The 18,770-nt window shown below is 49.1% G+C and overlaps 1 protein-coding gene across 1 annotated transcript in view; it reads left to right on the plus strand.

Annotated features, from left to right (window-relative positions):
• The first annotated feature begins 576 nt into the window (after positions 1 to 576).
• The window catches only part of ELOA (elongin A), a 169,721-nt gene continuing 151,527 nt past the window's right edge, over positions 577 to 18,770 (plus strand). The window contains exon 1 of the mRNA XM_086955794.1: positions 577 to 699. Within this exon, the coding sequence (XP_086811920.1) occupies positions 625 to 699 (75 nt within the window). The 5' untranslated portion in view covers positions 577 to 624. The remainder of the gene's footprint in view (positions 700 to 18,770) is intronic.

Raw genomic sequence — 18,770 nt, forward strand, 5'->3', positions numbered from 1 at the left:
CATTAGCAGGTTGTTTAATCTGTGGAAGGTGGGGTACAGGAATGCGCTCACTAACCAGTCTGGATGGAATTCCAAATGTAGTCCGCACCTGTCAACTCATAGCAGTTCCCGACGCACGGCCAACGGGTGAGGAAAGGATAGCACAGGTGTCAGCGAAAACGAGTTGAAAATCAGTGTAAAATAGTGGTTTCCCAGCTTTTCTGAGGCTCTGAACTACAGACATGACATCGGCTCTAACATCAGCAAGCTTTTTTGGGGGTAGGGTAGGGAGGGGTACGAAAGTGCCTCTTAAGTACTTCTAAGAAGGTGAAGAGGTGCGCTCCGATCATGGCTTTCAGACATGCAGCTGTTACTCTTGTTTAAATTAAACAACACAAGTGTGTCTGTTAATGCCAGACTGAACCGCGCAGGCGTTCTGATTTTCTGCTTCGGATAAAATGGCGGCTTTTCCGGTGTCGGAAATAGTCATCCCTTGGTAAATGCCCAAAACAAACAGGGTCAGCTGACACTTCTACTTCTGGGTCATAATCGCATGCCCACAAGAAAGATGGCGTCCTTGGTCAGAGCGATGGGGGTGGGATTATTGGAAGTCACTTCCTGTTACTGGCCCTGCCAAAGTTAAAGATGGCGGCCGTGGGGGTGCTGGAAACGGTAGAGAAGCTGCAGGCAAGACTGACCGGTGACGGCGAGCCTAAGAAGGTAAACACCGGGGCGACAAGAAGGAGAAACATAATCGGGGGAGGGAAGGAGAAGGATCGGCGCCGAGATCAAGGCGGACGGGGCAAACTGAGGAGCGGGTGGTTTACGAACATAAGAAGGAAGGTATTAGGAGTGAAGAGAAGAGCAGTTAAGGTAGTAATGGGAGCAGTAGGAGGAAGAGATTCGATGGAAGGTTGCAGCGGAAAGACTGTAGAAGAGTGCATAATAGTGAAGAGGGCAACGAAAGGAGGTTAGTGGGATCATGAGGGAGATCTCTGGGTTTTTTGTGGGAAGGGGTTTCCTGAGAAACCAGTGAAAGAAGGTTAGGGACATGAATGGACTTAGTAAGGGCTAAGTATGCAGCATAGTTAAAATGGAGAGAGATCGGTGGAGGCAGAGAGTAAGGGCAATGACGCTGGCAAGTGAAACGGAAATTAGTTCGTGCAGTGAGTTGATGTGGGGGCACTGCAGTGAGGATAAAAGCTGGTGGCAGTGATGTGGATCTGTAGGGGTGGGTACTGGGTCGGACGAGCAGTTGGGTGATCATGGCGGATCCCTGGATTAGGCAGAATGTTGATCATCTGCACTCCGATTATCCCTGAGGTGATCAGGGCACTACTTTTGAAACATTCGTGTTTTTGCTACTAGAAACCGCTTCTGTGTTTTGTTTCTCTGCACGGTCAGTTAAATGAATCGTATATCTACGTTTCTTGGAGCGCGTGAAGTGTTAAAAATGCGGAGCTTGGAAAGTTTTCATCCGATGACCTGCAACCATTTTATCACGCTGCTCGTGCCTTCCCACTCATTGATCATTCCATACATGTTCTTGGAGTATTTACCAGTATTTTTATGCTTCAACCGGGTGAGGGTGATCGATTTTAGCGTATAGGCTATATTTCTCGTCAAATTAATAGGTGTTGGATGTTATAAGGAAATGTTGAGGCAAAGTACTATATCACATCAATAAATGTGTTGACCAGTTGGCTTGCTTGTCTTCGTGGTGTTTTCAGAGCAGGTATTCGGGTGGCTGTCTTTGGATCTCGCACACTCACTTGTTTTATGTTCAGTTGCCCTCTGATGGATTGGTAGTGCCAGATCAATAATTGTCACAAGTTCTCTAAGTAAGGTCACACGCTGGATCCTCCTTCTGTGTTTACTTAGCCCTTTTGTGCAAGTGTGTACTGAAGCCTGTTCTTCTTAATCGTACTCCTCTGAAACTTTAAAATAGTAAATGAGAGATGAAACTCTTCATAATTCTAGCAGATCACTCTATGAGAATAGTAGTGTGAAGCAACCATTGGAAGGTAACTAGAAAAGCTTTTTGAATTCACAGGGGGTTATTTAGCCAGCAAATTGTATTTTTCTGTTATAGTATCTTGCAGCAAGGGACACATTTACTGATTGGTTGTGCCTTAGGGAGATAAAGGAGACTCAGCTGCGCTGGTTTTACTCAACCTCAGCGCAGCGTTTGATACCATTTCCCATAGTATTCTGTTAAAATCCCTCTCTGCCATTGGTGTGAGGGGCAAGGCCTTAGATTGGATCACCTCATTTTTAACTCAAAGATCCTTTCAGATCAATTCAAATACTCGGTAATCAAGTATCCATCTGTCCCCGTATGGGGTCCTCCAGGGCACGGTGCTCAGCCCTTTGCTGTTCCATTTGTATGTGGCCCCACTTGCGCTGATCGCTGAAGATGGTCTGACCATGTTCACCTATGCGGACGATTCTCAGAAAATTTTCTCTCTCTCAAACACAGACCAAAACTCCCCATCTCCCTTGCAGGCAGGTCTTTCTAAAATTGCAACTTGGATGAAGATAAATCTGTTGAATCTTAACGGTGACAAAACGGAGGTTTTAATCCTCGGCCCAAATCCGGATTTGTGGAATATTAGGCATTGGCACTCAGAAATGGGTCCTCTTCCCACACCATCTGACCACATGCAAAACTTGGGCTTTATAATTGACAACGGTCTTACCATGCAACCTCAAGTTAGCAAACTCACTGCCACGTGTTTCACCATCCTGAGATGGCTTAGAAAAATTCTATGGATGTTACCTGAAGACACACAAAAGTCTGTAGTCAATGCCCTCATTACCTCGAGGCTTGACTACGGAAACGTTTTCTACTTGGGGTTATCACAAGTTGTTATGAGACGTCTCCAACGAGTGCAAAATGCTGCAGCTCGACTGCTGTGTAAATGTCATAGGAGAGAACGCATGTCTGAGCACCTGAAGACCTTGCACTGGCTCAGAGTCGAAAATAGAGCTAAGTTTAAGACTCTGAGTTTCATGCACAAAATTAAATTTTGCTCTGCCCCAAAATATCTCAAATTGCGGTGCATGATAACCTCCCTGCACGCTGTTTAAGATCCTCATCGCAGGGTCTTTTCAGCGTGCCAAAAATCCGTCTATCTAGGACGAGGGGCAGGCCTGTCTCACTTTTGGGACCTAAATTGTGGAACTCTCTTCCCCTAAATTTGCGCACAGAAACAAATTTTGTCCAATTCCGCAAAGCCATAAAGACCTGGCTGTTCAATCAGTAATTTTGTTCTGCCTAGCCTATGAATACTACATCTTTTCAACAGTTATATATCTGCCAGCGCCGGGAAACCCTTTTTGGGTAGCTGTCGCGCTATACAAACTAAACAAATAAATAAATAAATTAGGAAGATGTAATGCCATGAATGTTTATATTATTTTTTGTCTATCAAGGCTAAATTTACAGGTACTTTCATGCCTATTCCAGCCACACTTCTAGATTCTGTACAGCATAATTGTCTGTTGCAGAGATCTTACCCTGCACAGCTTTGTTGGCTCTTTGCGTCTTACAAGTGGTACCACATCGGGTTATAATTGGATTGGCAAAGGACTTTAATGTCTCTCATTTTCTTAAAATTGAAAGAATGGCTTGCCTCTTCACTCTGGTGTGAGAAGTTCTCATCGTTACTTGTTCCAGAAAGCATCATGATTAGGGCTCCCGGTTTTATGGTATTTATTTTTTTGCCATTTCCGTCTGTATTTATCCATATTTCTTTTTTGGGCATTTTTTCTGAATTTATCCACTTTTATTTTTGCCACAAGCAAAAGACGACTCTACAGCTAGTATTTTCTACATTTATTTAAATTGACAATGCACACGTGCTCGGTTGTTATTGGTCAACACTATGCATTCATCTGTAGACTTTGCCATTTGCATAATGTTATCACAAGCCATTTGTCTCAGAGCCTTGCAGTTTCTGTCATCTGCAGAGTGCTACATCCTCTCCCCCACTGAGCACCATACTGCCCCACTGGGAGAAACTCACACTGCCTTCAGCTGCAACCCAATTGTGCCCCTCTATAAACACCTGGAAGCAATTAAATTCAAATTATGCACTATTCTACAGTAATATGCTGCCTGAAAAAAAGTAGTAACATACTGGAAAAAAGCAAACACACAGGGAATACAACGTAACGCTTTTATACTCATTATTCAGAAATCAATGAGCGTTTTTGCTTGAAAAGCTAACGTGAAAAGAAAAGTAGCGCCTCACTGGCAAACTCTAAGGTGGCGCTAATGTGTTTGAGTGAAAATATAACCAATCTGGCCATTTTGCGACTACTCTGTCTTGCTTTACTTAGTTATGTATTCATTGTTTGTATTTTAAAACCTGTAATAGGCGAGTAAAGCTACTGTTCCTACCCACAGTGGGGAGGGCACAGACCAAGGCACAGGCAGGTGTTATGATAATACTTTTACTCAGACACACTCACTGACGGTCCATAGCCTGTGGCGAGCTGCTGCCCTCCTCCTCCTCAGTTATGCAATCTCCAATGGCACAGTAGGGACCGTTCCCTGCTTGTCTCTGGCACCAGCGACCTTTCCACCCTCATCTGTTGTGCTACTGCTACCTGCACAGCAAACTTGCTCTTCAGATAACAGAGGCTGTAAGTGCCCCCTCAGTGCCAGACCGTGTTTAATGTAATAGGCATTGCCGCCCTACGGGGTGCTGGCATTCAATTCCTGCTTTTGCCGCCCCCAAAACTGCATACGCCAGTGACTCCAGCCCCCCACTCCCTTCCCCGAGGGCACCTATTTTTGTTTTGAAATAGGTGCATATGCTGCAATTAGGCAGGTCTGGGGTCAGACCGTCAGCCTCTTGGGCACTCTGTGCAGCTTCTTTCTAATACTGGAGGGGTGAAAGAACAACAAATCCTCATTAACAAGTAAATGGTCTTTCAAAGACCTGTGAAGTACTCTGGTACTGCTGTGTGTGTGCCCCTGAAGATGTTTTTACCCGGGCTGACACCTGAGAGTATTTTTTACCAGCACCATCAGTATTTTGATGTCCTGCCCTGTACGGAAATATGTAAAATTACTAAAAGTCTGTAGTTTTATCCTTTATCTGTACACACTCCAGGAAATAGAAATTATTTTAAATGTGTTCTACAGCTGTGTTAATGAACCATGACTAATAACGAAAGTAAACAAGCATTTGCAATGCAATAGGTCTCGCATTAGGAAAGTTTGAGCTATTGGTATTGTAAATGACATATTTTTTATTTATGTTTTGTGTTTGAAAATATAGAAATTAATAGCTTTGTCATTTACAATGCCAATAGTTATAACTTTCGCAAATGTGACACCTATAGCATTTGTAATGCAATATGTGTTGTATTTACGTGACTTGCATATATTGATATTACAAATAACAATGGCTTTTAATTTTTTCCCTATGATAATACTTAAATAAAAGTTATTGTAATTTATAATGGCAATAGCTTAAAGTTTTGTAAATAGCTTTTGTGAAGATTATGTTCAGTGTATTTTATTGTGACAAAAATCCAAGAACAGAAGTGAAATATTAACATCTTCTTGTTACATTTGTAATAAAGCTTGAAACATTGAGAGAACATATTTGAACAAGGTGTTGTTGAATGGTTGCACAGATTGATGTTGTGGTGGCTCTGAGTGATGTTGTGGTGGCGCTGAGTGATGTTGTGATGGCGAACAAGTGATGCAGTGGCGTTCAGTGATGCTGTGGTAGTGCATAGTGATGTTGTGGTGCCCCTGAGTGATGCTGTGGTGGTGCAGAGTGATGCTGTATGCTATGCAATGTTTTGTTTTGCTATCCTATGTTTTGTTTTGTTATGCTATGTTTTGCTATACTATGCTTTGAATTGTTATGCTCTGCTGTGTTTTGGTATGCTTTGCTATGTTTTGGTATGCTATTCTATGTTTTGCTATGCTATGTTTTGCTATGCTATGTTTTATGCTATGTTTTGTTCTGTTTTATTATGCTATGCTCTGTTTTGCTATGCCATGTTTTGTTATGCTATGTTTTGTTGTGTTTGGTATGCTCTGTTTTGCTATGCTATGTTTTGTTTTTCTATGCTATGTTTTGTTTTTCTATGCTATGTTTTGTTGTGTTTTGCTATGTTTTGTTATGCTATTTGTTGTTGTGTTTAGTTATGCTATGTTTTGTTACGTTATGCTATTTTATGTTTTGCTATGTTTTGCTATCCTATGCTTTGTTTTGTTATGCTATGCTTCATTGTGTTTTGTTTTGTTATACTATGTTTTGTTATGCTATGCTATGTTTTGCTATGCTTTGTTATACTATGCTATCCTATGCTTTTTTTATGCTATGCTGTGTTTTGTTATGCTATGCTATGTATTGCTATCATATGCTTTTTTTGTTATGTTATGCTATGCTGTGTTTTGTTATGCTCTGCTATGTTTTGTTATACTATGCTTTGTTATACTATGCTATGCTTTATGTTATGCTATGCTTTTTTTGTTATGCTATACTGTTTTGTTGTGTTTTGTTACGCTATGCTTTGTTGTGTGTTGCTATGCTATGTTTTATTTTGTTATGCTATGTTTTATTTTGTTATGCTATGTTTTGTTTTGCTATCCTATGCTTTGTGTTATGCTATGCTGTTTTTTGGTGAGCTATGCTATCCTATGCTTTGTTTGTTATGCTATGCTGGTGAGAGTGTGTACGTGTGAGTGAGGGGGTGTGAGGGCGAGGTTGTAAGGGTGAGGGTGTGAGGATGAGGGGGTGTGAGGGCGAGGTTGTGTGGGTGAGGGGGTATGAGGGTGAGGGGCTGTGAGGGTGAGGTTGTGTGGGTGAGGGGCTGTGAGGGTGAGGGGGTGTGAGGGTGAGGTTGTGAGGATGAGTGAGGGGGTGTGAGGGTGAGGGTGTGTGGGTGAGGGGCGGATTAGGGTGAGGGGGGTGAGAGGGTGAGGGGGTGTTAGACGGGAAACCTGAGGGTCGGCCGAGCAAGGGGGAGAGGCCTCCTGACGAGGGTCCTCTCCTCAGATCGTACGGACGAGCGACCACCCCCACCACAGATGGACACCACACAAAGATAGGTTCGTAACACTTTTATCGGTATTCTTAGGCAGGTTATCGTCACAATACAGAAGGAACAGGATACTGGGATCCCTTCAATTCTAGTCTCTGTGGGAAGGGGGTAGCGGGACAGTCTCAGTACCAGCCGGGTACAAGGATATCTGGCGCACAGCTCTCAATCCTCGAGCTAGTGGTCTCTCTGGTAGGGGCCGCGGCAGCGCCAGCAGGCCTTCGAAGATGGTTCAAGAAGATGAGCCGCGGCAGCGCCAGCAGGACTCCAAGGATGGTTCACAAAGATGGGCCGCAGCAGCAGGACCCCAAGGATGGTTCACGAAGATGAGCCGCGGCAGCGCCAGCAGGACTCCAAAGATGGTTCACGAAGATGAGCCGCGGCAGCGCCAGCAGGACTCCAAAGATTGTTCTAGAAGATGAGCCGCGGCAGTGCCAGCAGGACTCCAAGGTGGTTGCAAGAAGATGAGTTCGTCTCGGTGCCTCTCGACTCCAGGATACAACTGGCTTCCTGCTCTGGAGCTGCCCCAGTTATAGGTCTGGTGCCCTTTGATGTCCGGACCCTCGCACTTGGAGGTCGGGGGGTCCGGGATGAGTGAGTCCAGACACCCATCAGGGGGGTGGAGCCAGCGCCCAGGGAGCCCGGGGGCGATCGAAACCAGGCGGATGGGGGCCATCGAAACTCCTTCTCCCATTGACTCGCCAAGTGGTCTCTTTATCCCCTGGGTGGATGGTGGTGCCTCGATGTCGGGCTTGGCTGGGCCTGGGGCTGAGGTCGACCCGAGGCCACGAGGCCTGGTCGTGGAGTGTCCAAGATGGCGGCCGGGCCGGAGACGGGGGTTCGGGAAAGGCCCCGGGCCTGCCGAGAAGGTGGTGGCTCTGAGGTTGAGTTTCGTCGGGGAAGAGCTGGGGGCGGCCCGGAGGGGCGGAAGGTGCGGCTCTTGGTCGGGGAACAGAGGTAGAGGTAGTCCGGGACCCGCCATGCGGGAGGGGTCGGACCACGCCACGAGGCCGGTTCCAACAGGGTGTGAGGGTGAGGGGGTGTGAGGGTGAGGGTGTGTGAGGGTGAGGGTGTGTGAAGGTGAGGGGGTGAGGGGTGCGAGGGGGTTGGGGGGTGAGGGGGTGTAGGGGTGTGTGCGGTTGTGGGGGTGAGTGTGAGGATTGGGGGATGAGGGTGTGAGGGTGAGGGGGTGGGTGAAGGTGAGGGAGGGTGACCGGGTGAGAGGGTGTGTGAGGGTGGGTGAGGGTGTTTGTGGTGTGAGGGTGAGGGGGTGTGAGAGGAGTGTGTGAGGGTGTGAGAGGGTAAGTGAGTGTGTGAGGGTAAGGGTGTGTGAGGGTGAGGGGGTGTAAGGGGTGTGAGTGTGAAGATGAGGGGTGTGAGGGTGAGGATGAGGGGGTGTGAGAGTGGGGAGATGTGTGAGGGTGAGGGGGGTGTGAGATCCCTGGTAGTGAATGTGCTGAACCAAGACTGGGTAAGAATGGCAGCATTGCTGGTTATATAAAGTCTATTCCCTGCCACCTTCAACGCTCCTGACCTTGTCTTCTCCTTGCTACTGCACCTGATCTTAATATGAATCAAAAAATATATTCTACGTACATAGTGTGATGCAAAGAACGTGTCACTAAGTTTCAATGTGGACTACAGTTTTTGGTTCCTAAAATACCGATTTATTGACCCACAACACATCATTGGTATTCCACGTACCGCGCAGTGAATAGCTGGTGGTTGGTGAATGTTACCCACTATTACAATATAAAGGATGGTTTTTCCATGTTACACAGAACTTTACCTACAAGACCTCTTAACATATTTTTTAGACGTTATGCTGAGGTATTGACCAGGAATGGAGGCTTTTAAAGGTCTTTTGCAGATGTTCGAAATTACCTAACTTGCATTTGCACAAATGTAGCCTCTTTTCCAGGTTTGAGCAGTTATTAACATGTTCCACCGTGTGTATTCTTAAACGTGCTTTTAGTACACCTCTGAATTTCCTCAGCTGTAAAAGTACGCATACTAATGTTTTGTGCTTTGCACATTTATCATGGTCCAGATGAGAAAAAGCCCTATGGGGAACAATATCTTGACTGACTGCACTGAATTGACCACTGTGATGCGTCATATATGCAAAAACCCCAATAAAATCTGTTTGGAAAAAAATGGTGCGTGTCGGCACTGTTCAGACATCTACCCGCAAGCAAGTTGCAAGCACGTATACCTCAGTGTATCAGGCTGCTCCAACTTTTAATAGTGAAGCAATTATGCGTTCCTAGTAAAATAATTTCTAACTTCAAAATACGTTCATCATTTTACAGCCAATCAGCTAATGCGCTGAACTTGCAACTAACATCACACACATGAATCTTGGCTGTGGGTGCATAAACGTGCCATTGTCCCCCTGTCACAGCACTCCTCATACCTCATTTTTAAGCATATCACTCATAACCAGCCCATGCTTAACCCTTAAAAATATTCAGGATACTAACACGAAATTTTCTATACCATCATCTGACATTATTTCCCGTTAAAAATTGTGGTAATACCCCCCCATTGGAATGCGCGGAACACATCTGGCACCCTCATGCCCACTACAACTCCCATTCTCTAACTTTACAATGCTACTAACAACGTTGCACAGTTTCGTGTTGCGCTTTATCATGTTTGGGGAAAAAGGTCATGACGCTGGTAACTTTTCACTGTTACAATGTCATGCAAGCCCCACGTATGTATACAGAGTAGTGGACAAAATGCGAAAGCGCCTTTTTTAGGTTTCGCCTAGCGGAAGCTGCGCTCTGCGCAGCTTTTCCGCGCAGGCGAAATCCTGTTGAGAAGAGTAGTGTGGCTTTTGTTCGGCCCTCGTCCTTGATTGGCTGGCTCCGTAAACGGAGCCTTGCCATTGGACGAGGGGCCTGTCCGTCAATGCCGGACCAGACACGGGGGCGTTCCCGACATTCTTTGGCTTTTGCCGACGTCACGGGACGCCGGGAACGCCCCCGTGTCTGGTCCGGCATTGCCGGCACCTCCCTTGCTGCTCGGGACGGGTGAGTGACCTTCCCTCCCTTTCTCCCCCTCCCTCCCTCCTTCCCACTGTTGCAGCGGTCTATACTGCAACCTATTCCAGTGCTTAGAGCGGGGCACGGTTACCGGTCACCCCCTCGGCAGATAAAGGCGTCCTGGGACTTCCCTTTGAGCGCATCTCTTTCTTTCATGCCAAGCTGGAGTTGCAGACACCTATTAAAGAGATGGAGTGCCCTGAGAGGGCCGAGGCATGGCCGGAGTTCCCCGGGCTGCCCGGAAGACGGATGCTCTGTGTGCTTTAAGGGCCTTCTGTTTGCACGAGGGTTTGGATGATGGGCGAGCGGCAGACTGGGCCTGTCTGGTTTTCTAGGGCCGCTGGTTGAAGATGTATGCCTCAAACAGAGGCCAGGCTGCAGCGGGAGAGTGGTGGGTGTGTGAGTGCCTGTTTGTGCGTGTCTCTGATGACAAGAAACTACAAACACACCACTAAGACTCAGCTCTTCAAGTAGAGACGCTAACAAAGGGCATCATTCTTCGCCCAGGTAATGCCTTCTCTCCGGCTAATAGCGTGGCACTCATCAAGGAAACGGATGGGCACGAAGGCGACGTACGTGCGCGCCAACCTCAGCGCTGTGTGCTGGGGTCTCGGGCTGATTGCATCAGCCGCTGCCTGACAAATGGTCCCTAAACTTTCACGCCGTGCAAAAATGGAGTTACCGGGGCCTCCGCCGACTGATGGCTGATTGTCTCGGACAGATAAAGGGTTCCCTACTACAAAATGGCCGCCGCGGTCACGGGAGGCGCTGTGATTGCGTTTGGCTCCTGAGCTCATTCGGTTACGTGGCCAGTCTCTAATTCTGCCGAGTTTTGTGTCTGATAAACAGTTAGCGCCAAACCCGTGCCCCCGGCGCCGCCCCGTCCGGACTACCGACAGCCGCTCCCGGGGGGCCCCCGCGAGCCCGCCGTCGTCACCCCCGCCCCGCAGCCGGACATCGTCAGCGCCTACAAGCTGCAGAAGGAGCGGGACTTTGAGGACCCTTACAGCAGCGCTCCGGGGGGGCGCGCCGACCCGTCCGCCCCCGGGGGGGCCCCGGACGGCAGGTTCCTGTCCCCCAACCGCCGGCTCATTAAAGTGGAGGCGGAGAAGGCGGCACCCCCGGTGTCCCCTGGGGCCCCATCACCTGGCCCCGCAGCAGCCAACAAGACGACCCCGACGTCGCCCCCTCCGGAGCCGGCCAAGCAGGACAAGGTGAGCCGGGGCAGGTAGAGATCCGAGGGCGGGAGGGGGCAGTGAGTGGTGAGAGATCTACACCGTGTGAGTGACACTTCATAACAACTACACACATACTTCGGAGCGCCAGGTAACCCCTACGGAGGGGGCAGTAATACTACCTGTGGGGCAGGGATGGCGAGGAGGCCACCCCTACAGCGGTCTTCGGGGCAAGCCAGCCATATAGTTTGAAGAGGGGTAACGACTCGGATCCGCACTGAGGGTGGGAACAACAGCCCGATCGAGGGGGACCGGCTTAGGAGCCCCAGACCAAGGGAGCGGCACATTGATGCCAGCTGGAACATGTTGAAGGGATAAACTTCGTGCCCTGGGGCATTACTCCCAGCCATAAGCTAAGGACTGAAATGTTTTCGACTGGTCCTACAGTAGGAGCAGTGCCCCCTGCCTTGTGCCGCCGGTGAGGTACCACCATACTGACGCAGAGCTGGGCATTAGTAATGCCTGGATGGTGGCCGAATGCCATCAGCTTCCGTGTGTGCCTTTAGTGTAGGTGATCGCTGCATAGTGAGTAGTGGCATTGTACCCGACTTTGTGTACTGTGACCCCAGTCCCACAAACCCTTCTTACCGTACTGCCCATGACTCGAGACTGGCTTCCCTTCCTGGAAGGTGGCACGTTCTAAAGGTCAGGGATGCAGTTTAAATTCCCCACTCACAGCTTCATCCGGACATACAGCATTTACCGGCAGCGGCGTGTGAGCACCCCCCTTCCGCGCACGCACACTTCGCTGTTCCTCCAAGAATGTGTCTGTGTACACTGCTTTACCTGCTCGTGTATGTGTGTAGTCCCTGGGTCAAACCGTCAAGAGATGCCTGTCCGTAGCGCAGTGCAAATGGGCACCCATTATGCGGCGACAACTCACGTTTCTAAGTGGCTGTGGTACATGCCTACAATACTAGTGCCTTGATGTGATTTGTTATGTAGCCGAAGCATGAGGCACTACAACCTCGGTAAGTTACGTGAGTCTGATTTCATATGAGACGTAGACCGTATCAGTCCCTCCATACAGTGAGTGCCTAGACATGACTGGGTGTGTAAACCATGCAGGAGACACTACAATATCTGTATGTTATATGTGTAGGATGCACCTTCAAATATTTATCTCTATAGTTGGAGGTTGGGGGGCGGGGGGTTGTATCACCCAACCAGTATTTTGGTTTTTGCTGTGCTTTCTGTTCTTGCATCCAGCTATATAAACCAACAGCTGACATGTGGGCCCCTGTTGCCTGCTTGTGCCTCCGTGTGCCCCTGTTGCCTGCTTGTGCCTCCGTGTGCCCCTGTCGCCTGCTTGTGCCTCAGTTTTCGTGCCCCTGTTGCCTGCTTGTGCGCCCCTGTTGCCTGCTTGTGCCTCCGTGTGCCCCTGTTGCCTGCTTGTGCCTCCGTGTGCCCTTGTTGCCTGCTTGTGCCCCTGTTGCCTGCTGTTGCCTGCTTGTGCCCCTGTTGCCTGCTTGTGCCTCCGTGTGCCCCTGTTGCCTGCTTGTGCCTCCGTGTGCCCCTGTTGCCTGCTTGTGCCTCAGTGTGCCCCTGTTGCCTGCTTGTGCGTCCGTGTGCCCCTGTTGCCTGCTTGTGCCTCAGTGTGCCCCTGTTGCCTGCTTGTGCCATGTGGGTGTGTGTGGAGGGCTCTGTGTGGCTGTGTGTGTGGGGAGCTTTGTGTGGCTGTGTGTGTGGGGAGCTTTGTGTGGCTGTGTGTGTGGGGAGCTTTGTGCGGCTGTGTGTGTGGGGAGCTTTGTGCGGCTGTGTGTGTGGGGAGCTTTGTGTGGCTGTGTGTGTCCTTTGAAGCTAATATTCTGAGCTGTAGGCGAGTTCTGCCCCTTTTCTGCTAGCAGTCTTTTGAGGTAGCTTTCTAGCCTCTGGAAGTTAGTTTTCTCCCTGAGGTTGATTCATTGTCACTATGTGGGTTTCAGTGCCTTCATTGCAGGCCATCTTTAGAGATGACCTCCAGCTGTATGGGTGGAATATCCTCCTCCTACTCTGGCTGCAGTCTCTGGAGGTGAACTAAGCTACGGGTACCACGGCACCACCTTCTTCTAACAGTCTCTAATCATGACTCCTGCGGGCTAGGTGGTTGTGATTCTTCTGCAGCTGGGCTCGAGATTACCTTCTGATTTGTTTGTTTCAATTCCTATGCTGCACGCAGAGTCTGTAGGTGACCTCTAAGCTCTCTGTAGTTCATCTCTATATGCCATCTCCCTGGGTGGCCTGCTAAGCTCGTAGTTCATGTTGTCATTTACCCGCACTTTCTGAAGATGCCCCTTTGCAGTCAGTGTGTTCAGGCTTTCCTGTATCTGCAGCTCAAAGTTTTAAGTGGCATGAAAAAAAAGTTGGAGGTTGGGGGGCGGGGGGTTGTATCACCCAACCAGTATTTTGGTTTTTGCTGTGCTTTCTGTTCTTGCATCCAGCTATATAAACCAACAGCTGACATGTGGGCCCCTGTTGCCTGCTTGTGCCTCCGTGTGCCCCTGTTGCCTGCTTGTGCCTCCGTGTGCCCCTGTCGCCTGCTTGTGCCTCAGTTTTCGTGCCCCTGTTGCCTGCTTGTGCGCCCCTGTTGCCTGCTTGTGCCTCCGTGTGCCCCTGTTGCCTGCTTGTGCCTCCGTGTGCCCTTGTTGCCTGCTTGTGCCCCTGTTGCCTGCTTGTGCCTCCGTGTGCCCCTGTTGCCTGCTTGTGCCTCCGTGTGCCCCTGTTGCCTGCTTGTGCCTCAGTGTGCCCCTGTTGCCTGCTTGTGCGTCCGTGTGCCCCTGTTGCCTGCTTGTGCCTCAGTGTGCCCCTGTTGCCTGCTTGTGCCATGTGGGTGTGTGTGGAGGGCTCTGTGTGGCTGTGTGTGTGGGGAGCTTTGTGTGGCTGTGTGTGTGGGGAGCTTTGTGCGGCTGTGTGTGTGGGGAGCTTTGTGCGGCTGTGTGTGTGGGGAGCTTTGTGTGGCTGTGTGTGTGGGGGGGGCTCTGTGTGTGTCATTTGCGAGAGATAAAGCTAGTGGCATTGTAAATGACAATGCCATTTATTTATGTTAAAAAATACATAAATAAAAATAATGTCAAGAGCAATGCCAATAGCTCTAACTTTAACAAAGGCGAAACCATTGCATTGTAAATGCTTGTTTTCTCTTAGTTTCACGCAATTCCCCTTCAACTTAAAAAAAAATCTTTCCACAGAAATCGATCGACAGAGGCTGCTCTCTTCACTCACTGAAGAAGTTGCTGACTTGCTCCCGGCTCAGAACAGCATCTTCTCCGGCACACCCCCAGGACGACGTCAGCATTGTTAGCACCCACCATGCCAGGCTCGCATCCCGCAGCATTGCACCAGCGTCAGGCGACGAACCAGACGCCCAAAAATGTTAGCTTTATTGAAGCGATGCCTTCGCCACTTTGGAACTATTTTCAGTGTGTGCTCTCAGTCCAAACGAGCCCCTGTGAGCGCTGAGAGGGCGGTGCCAAGAGCATGGAGGGGCGGAGGGGGGACAGGAGAGTCCGCCCAGATTTGTGGATTGAGGGTAGTAGACATCTCGCAGCCTTCCCCAAGGACACAGATACTATTATAAACAAGTACGTAAATGAAATAAATAAAACTGTGGAGCACGCAGTTGAGGTTCTGTTTTTCCTGTATTTGGCGCACGTCGGCCTGGAGCGCAGAAGAGACGCGAGAGGGCAGAAGCGTGACGCCGTGAGCGTGCACATTGGCGTTCCCTGCGGCTCGTGACTGTGGCGGCGCCTGCAGTCTTTGCCCACTGTACTTGAGGAGTGCTGTGAGACGGGGAAGGGTATAGCAGACCCGGTGAGGGGGGCCTCGGGGCACATTGACGGTGCCGCCCCCCCCCCAGTGATGGAAGCCCTGTGTGTGCCCGGTGAGCGGGGTTGGGAGTGTGTGTGCACGTTTGTGTGTGTATGTAAGCGGGGGAAGCGGGCGGCGGCGCCCTGTGTGTGTGCCTGCCTGTGTGTACGTGTGCCTGTGTGCAGGGGTGTGGGGGCTGGCTGTGTGCGCACGGGAATGTAAGGCACGAGAGGGGCACGGCGACGTGCGCGTTCACGAGGTCAAATCTGCGCTCGTGCACCCTCTCGTGTCCACATTCCCAAATACGGGTAACATTAGGTCTGAAGCAGACACCATCAATGCTCACGCATTGAGGGTAGGTCTGCTCGACCTAAAAAGCAGGCAAGTGATTGTTTCAAATGGATACATATGTTTTTTAGTTGTTTTTAGTATCATGTTCCATCCTTTGCAGGCTATTGAAACATTAAATGACATTATGTTCCTAGGTGGAGTCTGACTTTGAGTGCAAAGCTAGGTCTCTCCCCTTCATTTTTGTGTTTTTTCCTGCGAGAATTCACAAACAACGCACATTTTTAAAAAAGCTTCCGACAGAACCCTCGCGCTAGGGGTTAAGTGTTGGAGTGCGGGAAGGTGTTGCCACAGCTATTGGCGGGGTTCACAGGAGGGAATAGGGGCGCCACAGTTTTGGGAGGAGGAAGTTCATGCGAAGTACGGGGGAGTTATCCTGTCTTCCATTGTTGGTGTCTGGGTGCCCCTCCCTTTCTTCACTATTCACTGGTGTTCCAGTGACGGCCTCTTCCTTGGGGGAGGTGAGTGAACTGCGAAGAGGGTCATTTTGAAAGAGGTGTGGAAGGATGGGGGGGGGGCTGGGTTTTGAGCAAAGGCATTCCACTCTCGCTCCATAATGGACCACTCACTGACCCCGAGGACATGCTCTGACCCGGTATCAGGCCGGAATACACAGCTCTGCTGGGGCACCTCAGTCCTCAAACATACATCACCCCCATACCGTTCCATTATTTAGCCTCGCACGTACAGCTCTCCAATGTCTGCAGGCCTAACCTGCAGACTCCGGATATTGCAGTAATGGGGCCAGTGCACTGCATTCCTGACCCACAGAAGCTGGTATTTCTGGACTGTGACAGTTAATAACTATTATAACATGACCTCGATGGCTGTAGGAGGCAGAGGGGACGGGGTTATATAAATGTATTTTATTGGTCAAAGGTTTGTACTAGTATTTTCCTGTTTTTATATATAAATACAGATAAAGGAAAACTTGTTTTCCGTCTGTTTTTATATGTAAAAATCCGTTTAAATGGAAAACCGGGAGCCCTAATCATGATTGAATAGTGAACACTCTTTCAAACTCTTCTTTTGCCTGTGACCGACAACAGCCCCCTTTGGACGAGGATCATTTTGTGAGATCACCTAGTGAAAGCCAGCAAAAGTTTTTAAGACCCTTTTATTGGGAAAGAGAGGAGTGCAGTTGGTGCTCTCTCTCAAGCAAGCAAGCAAACAACTGTCCTTTTCTCAGAGAACTCTGCAGAGTCATAACACCTCACAATACTAGAGCACTTACACTTAAACATTTTATCACTGTTTAACAGATCACAAGTGAGTGCAACTATATCTGCATAAGTTATTGATGGAAGCAGAGGAAGACAAATAAAATTAGCCTCAATCTTGGGTATTATTCAAGATATATCAGGCCATGGTGTAAGGGGCTAACCGTTGCCAATTAAGCAAGCATAACATTGAAGCAGGTTAGAAAACTTGACTTTGGTACCAATTATTTGGCTTGATCAGGGCCGCTGCAGAAGGAGAGGGCCATATTATGTGGCACGGTTGAGTAAATTATGTCCTACCCCGTGGATTGTTGACTTTGTCGATGAGTGATCACAATTGCATTATTATGAGACTGCTTGTTTGGGGGAACAAAACTGTTGAGCAACGCATTGTTATTAATAACATTGCCCCGTGCCGTCCAAATGGCACTTGAATTAGATGGAAGGGCACCAACTTTGGTGAAATAACAAAAAATATTGTACAGGTCTGTGGTAACGAGATTGAAGATAGCTTATTGGTTGACACCGAATCAGATAAGATCTTGACTAATTTTAGTATAATCAACAATTCAATCTCGAAATTATTTACCGCACCACCTTCTAGGAAGCAAATACAGACCAGGGGTTGGTTCAACCATTCATATACCGTAGCCTTGAATCAGCTGAAACAAGCTTTCTCTAATAAACCCAGGGATAATGCATTAGTCTATGATTTAAGATTGGAGTATAACTCTAATCTTAAACATAGAAAGATGGAACTTTAACAGGAGGCGTGGGATTACCATGCCCTAGTGGTAGACACATCTAACAATAAACTGTTCTGGGATACGGTGAACTCTAAATTCCTTAAAAATGAGTCCTTCCCAGAACGTTTGTCACGTCAGCTGTGAGGAATGGGTGGCTTATTTTAAACTCAAGTCATCGATCTATTAAGGACCCAACCAACTTGCAGAAATGGCCCATTATCCCGCTAGACTTTACCATTGATGAGCTCATGATAGGCATAGGAAGCAGCAAAGGGGGGAAAGCACCAGGTTCGGATGGTGTTCATATCGATGTATATAAAACTGTACCACAATTATGGGGCCCCATATTAACAAGAGTTTTTAATGCTGAAGTAACTGAGGTTGCCCGTCTACTTGGGGGGAATCTGTTATTATTCCTATTTACAAAAAGGGAGACAAATCTGAAGCCAAAAAGTATCGGCCCATTTCCCTACTCGACTCCTCAGTGAAAATTATGAGTAGGGTCCTGTTAGACGGGGAACCTGAGGGTCGGCCGAGCAAGGGGGAGAGGCCTCCTGGCGAGGGCCCTCTCCTTAGATCGTACGGACAAGCAACTACCCCCCCACAGAGGGACGCCACACAAAGATAGGTTCTGCACACTTTTATCGGTATTCTTAGACAGGTTATACTTAACGATACAGCAGGAACAGGGTACTGTGATCCCTTCAATTCTAGTCTCTGGGGGAAGGGGGTAGCGGGACAGTCTCGGTACCGGTCTGGTACAGGGGTATTTGGCGTACAGCTCTCAATCCTCGAGCTGTAGGGTTCTCTGGTAGGGGCCGCGGCAGCGCCAGCAGGCCTTCAAGGATGGTTCACGAAGATGAGCCGCGGCAGCGCCAGCAGGCTTTCAAGATGGTTCACGAAGATGAGCCGCGGCAGCGCCAGCAGGCCTTCAAGGATGGTTCACGAAGATGAGCCGTGGCAGCGCCAGCAGGCCTTCAGGATGGTTCACGAAGATGAGCCGCGGCAGCGCCAGCAGGCCTTCAAGATGGTTGACGAAGATGAGCCGCGGCAGCGCCAGCAGGCCTTCAGGATGGTTCACGAAGATGAGCCGCGGCAGCGCCAGCAGGCCTTCAAAGATGATTCACGAAGAGGAGCCGCAGCAGCGCCAGCAGGCCTCCAAGGATGAGTTCGTCTCGGTGTCTCTCGACTCCAGGATACAACTGCCTTCCTGCTCTGGAGCTGCCCCAGTTATAGGTCTGGCGCCCTTTGATGTCCGGACACTCGCACTTGGAGGTCGGGGGGTCCGGGATGAGTGAGTCCAGACACCCAGCAGGGGGTGGAGCCAGCGCCCCG

The sequence above is a fragment of the Lissotriton vulgaris genome, chromosome 2_1, assembly GCF_964263255.1.
Source record: "Lissotriton vulgaris chromosome 2_1, aLisVul1.2, whole genome shotgun sequence".
Lineage (NCBI taxonomy): Eukaryota > Metazoa > Chordata > Amphibia > Caudata > Salamandridae > Lissotriton > Lissotriton vulgaris.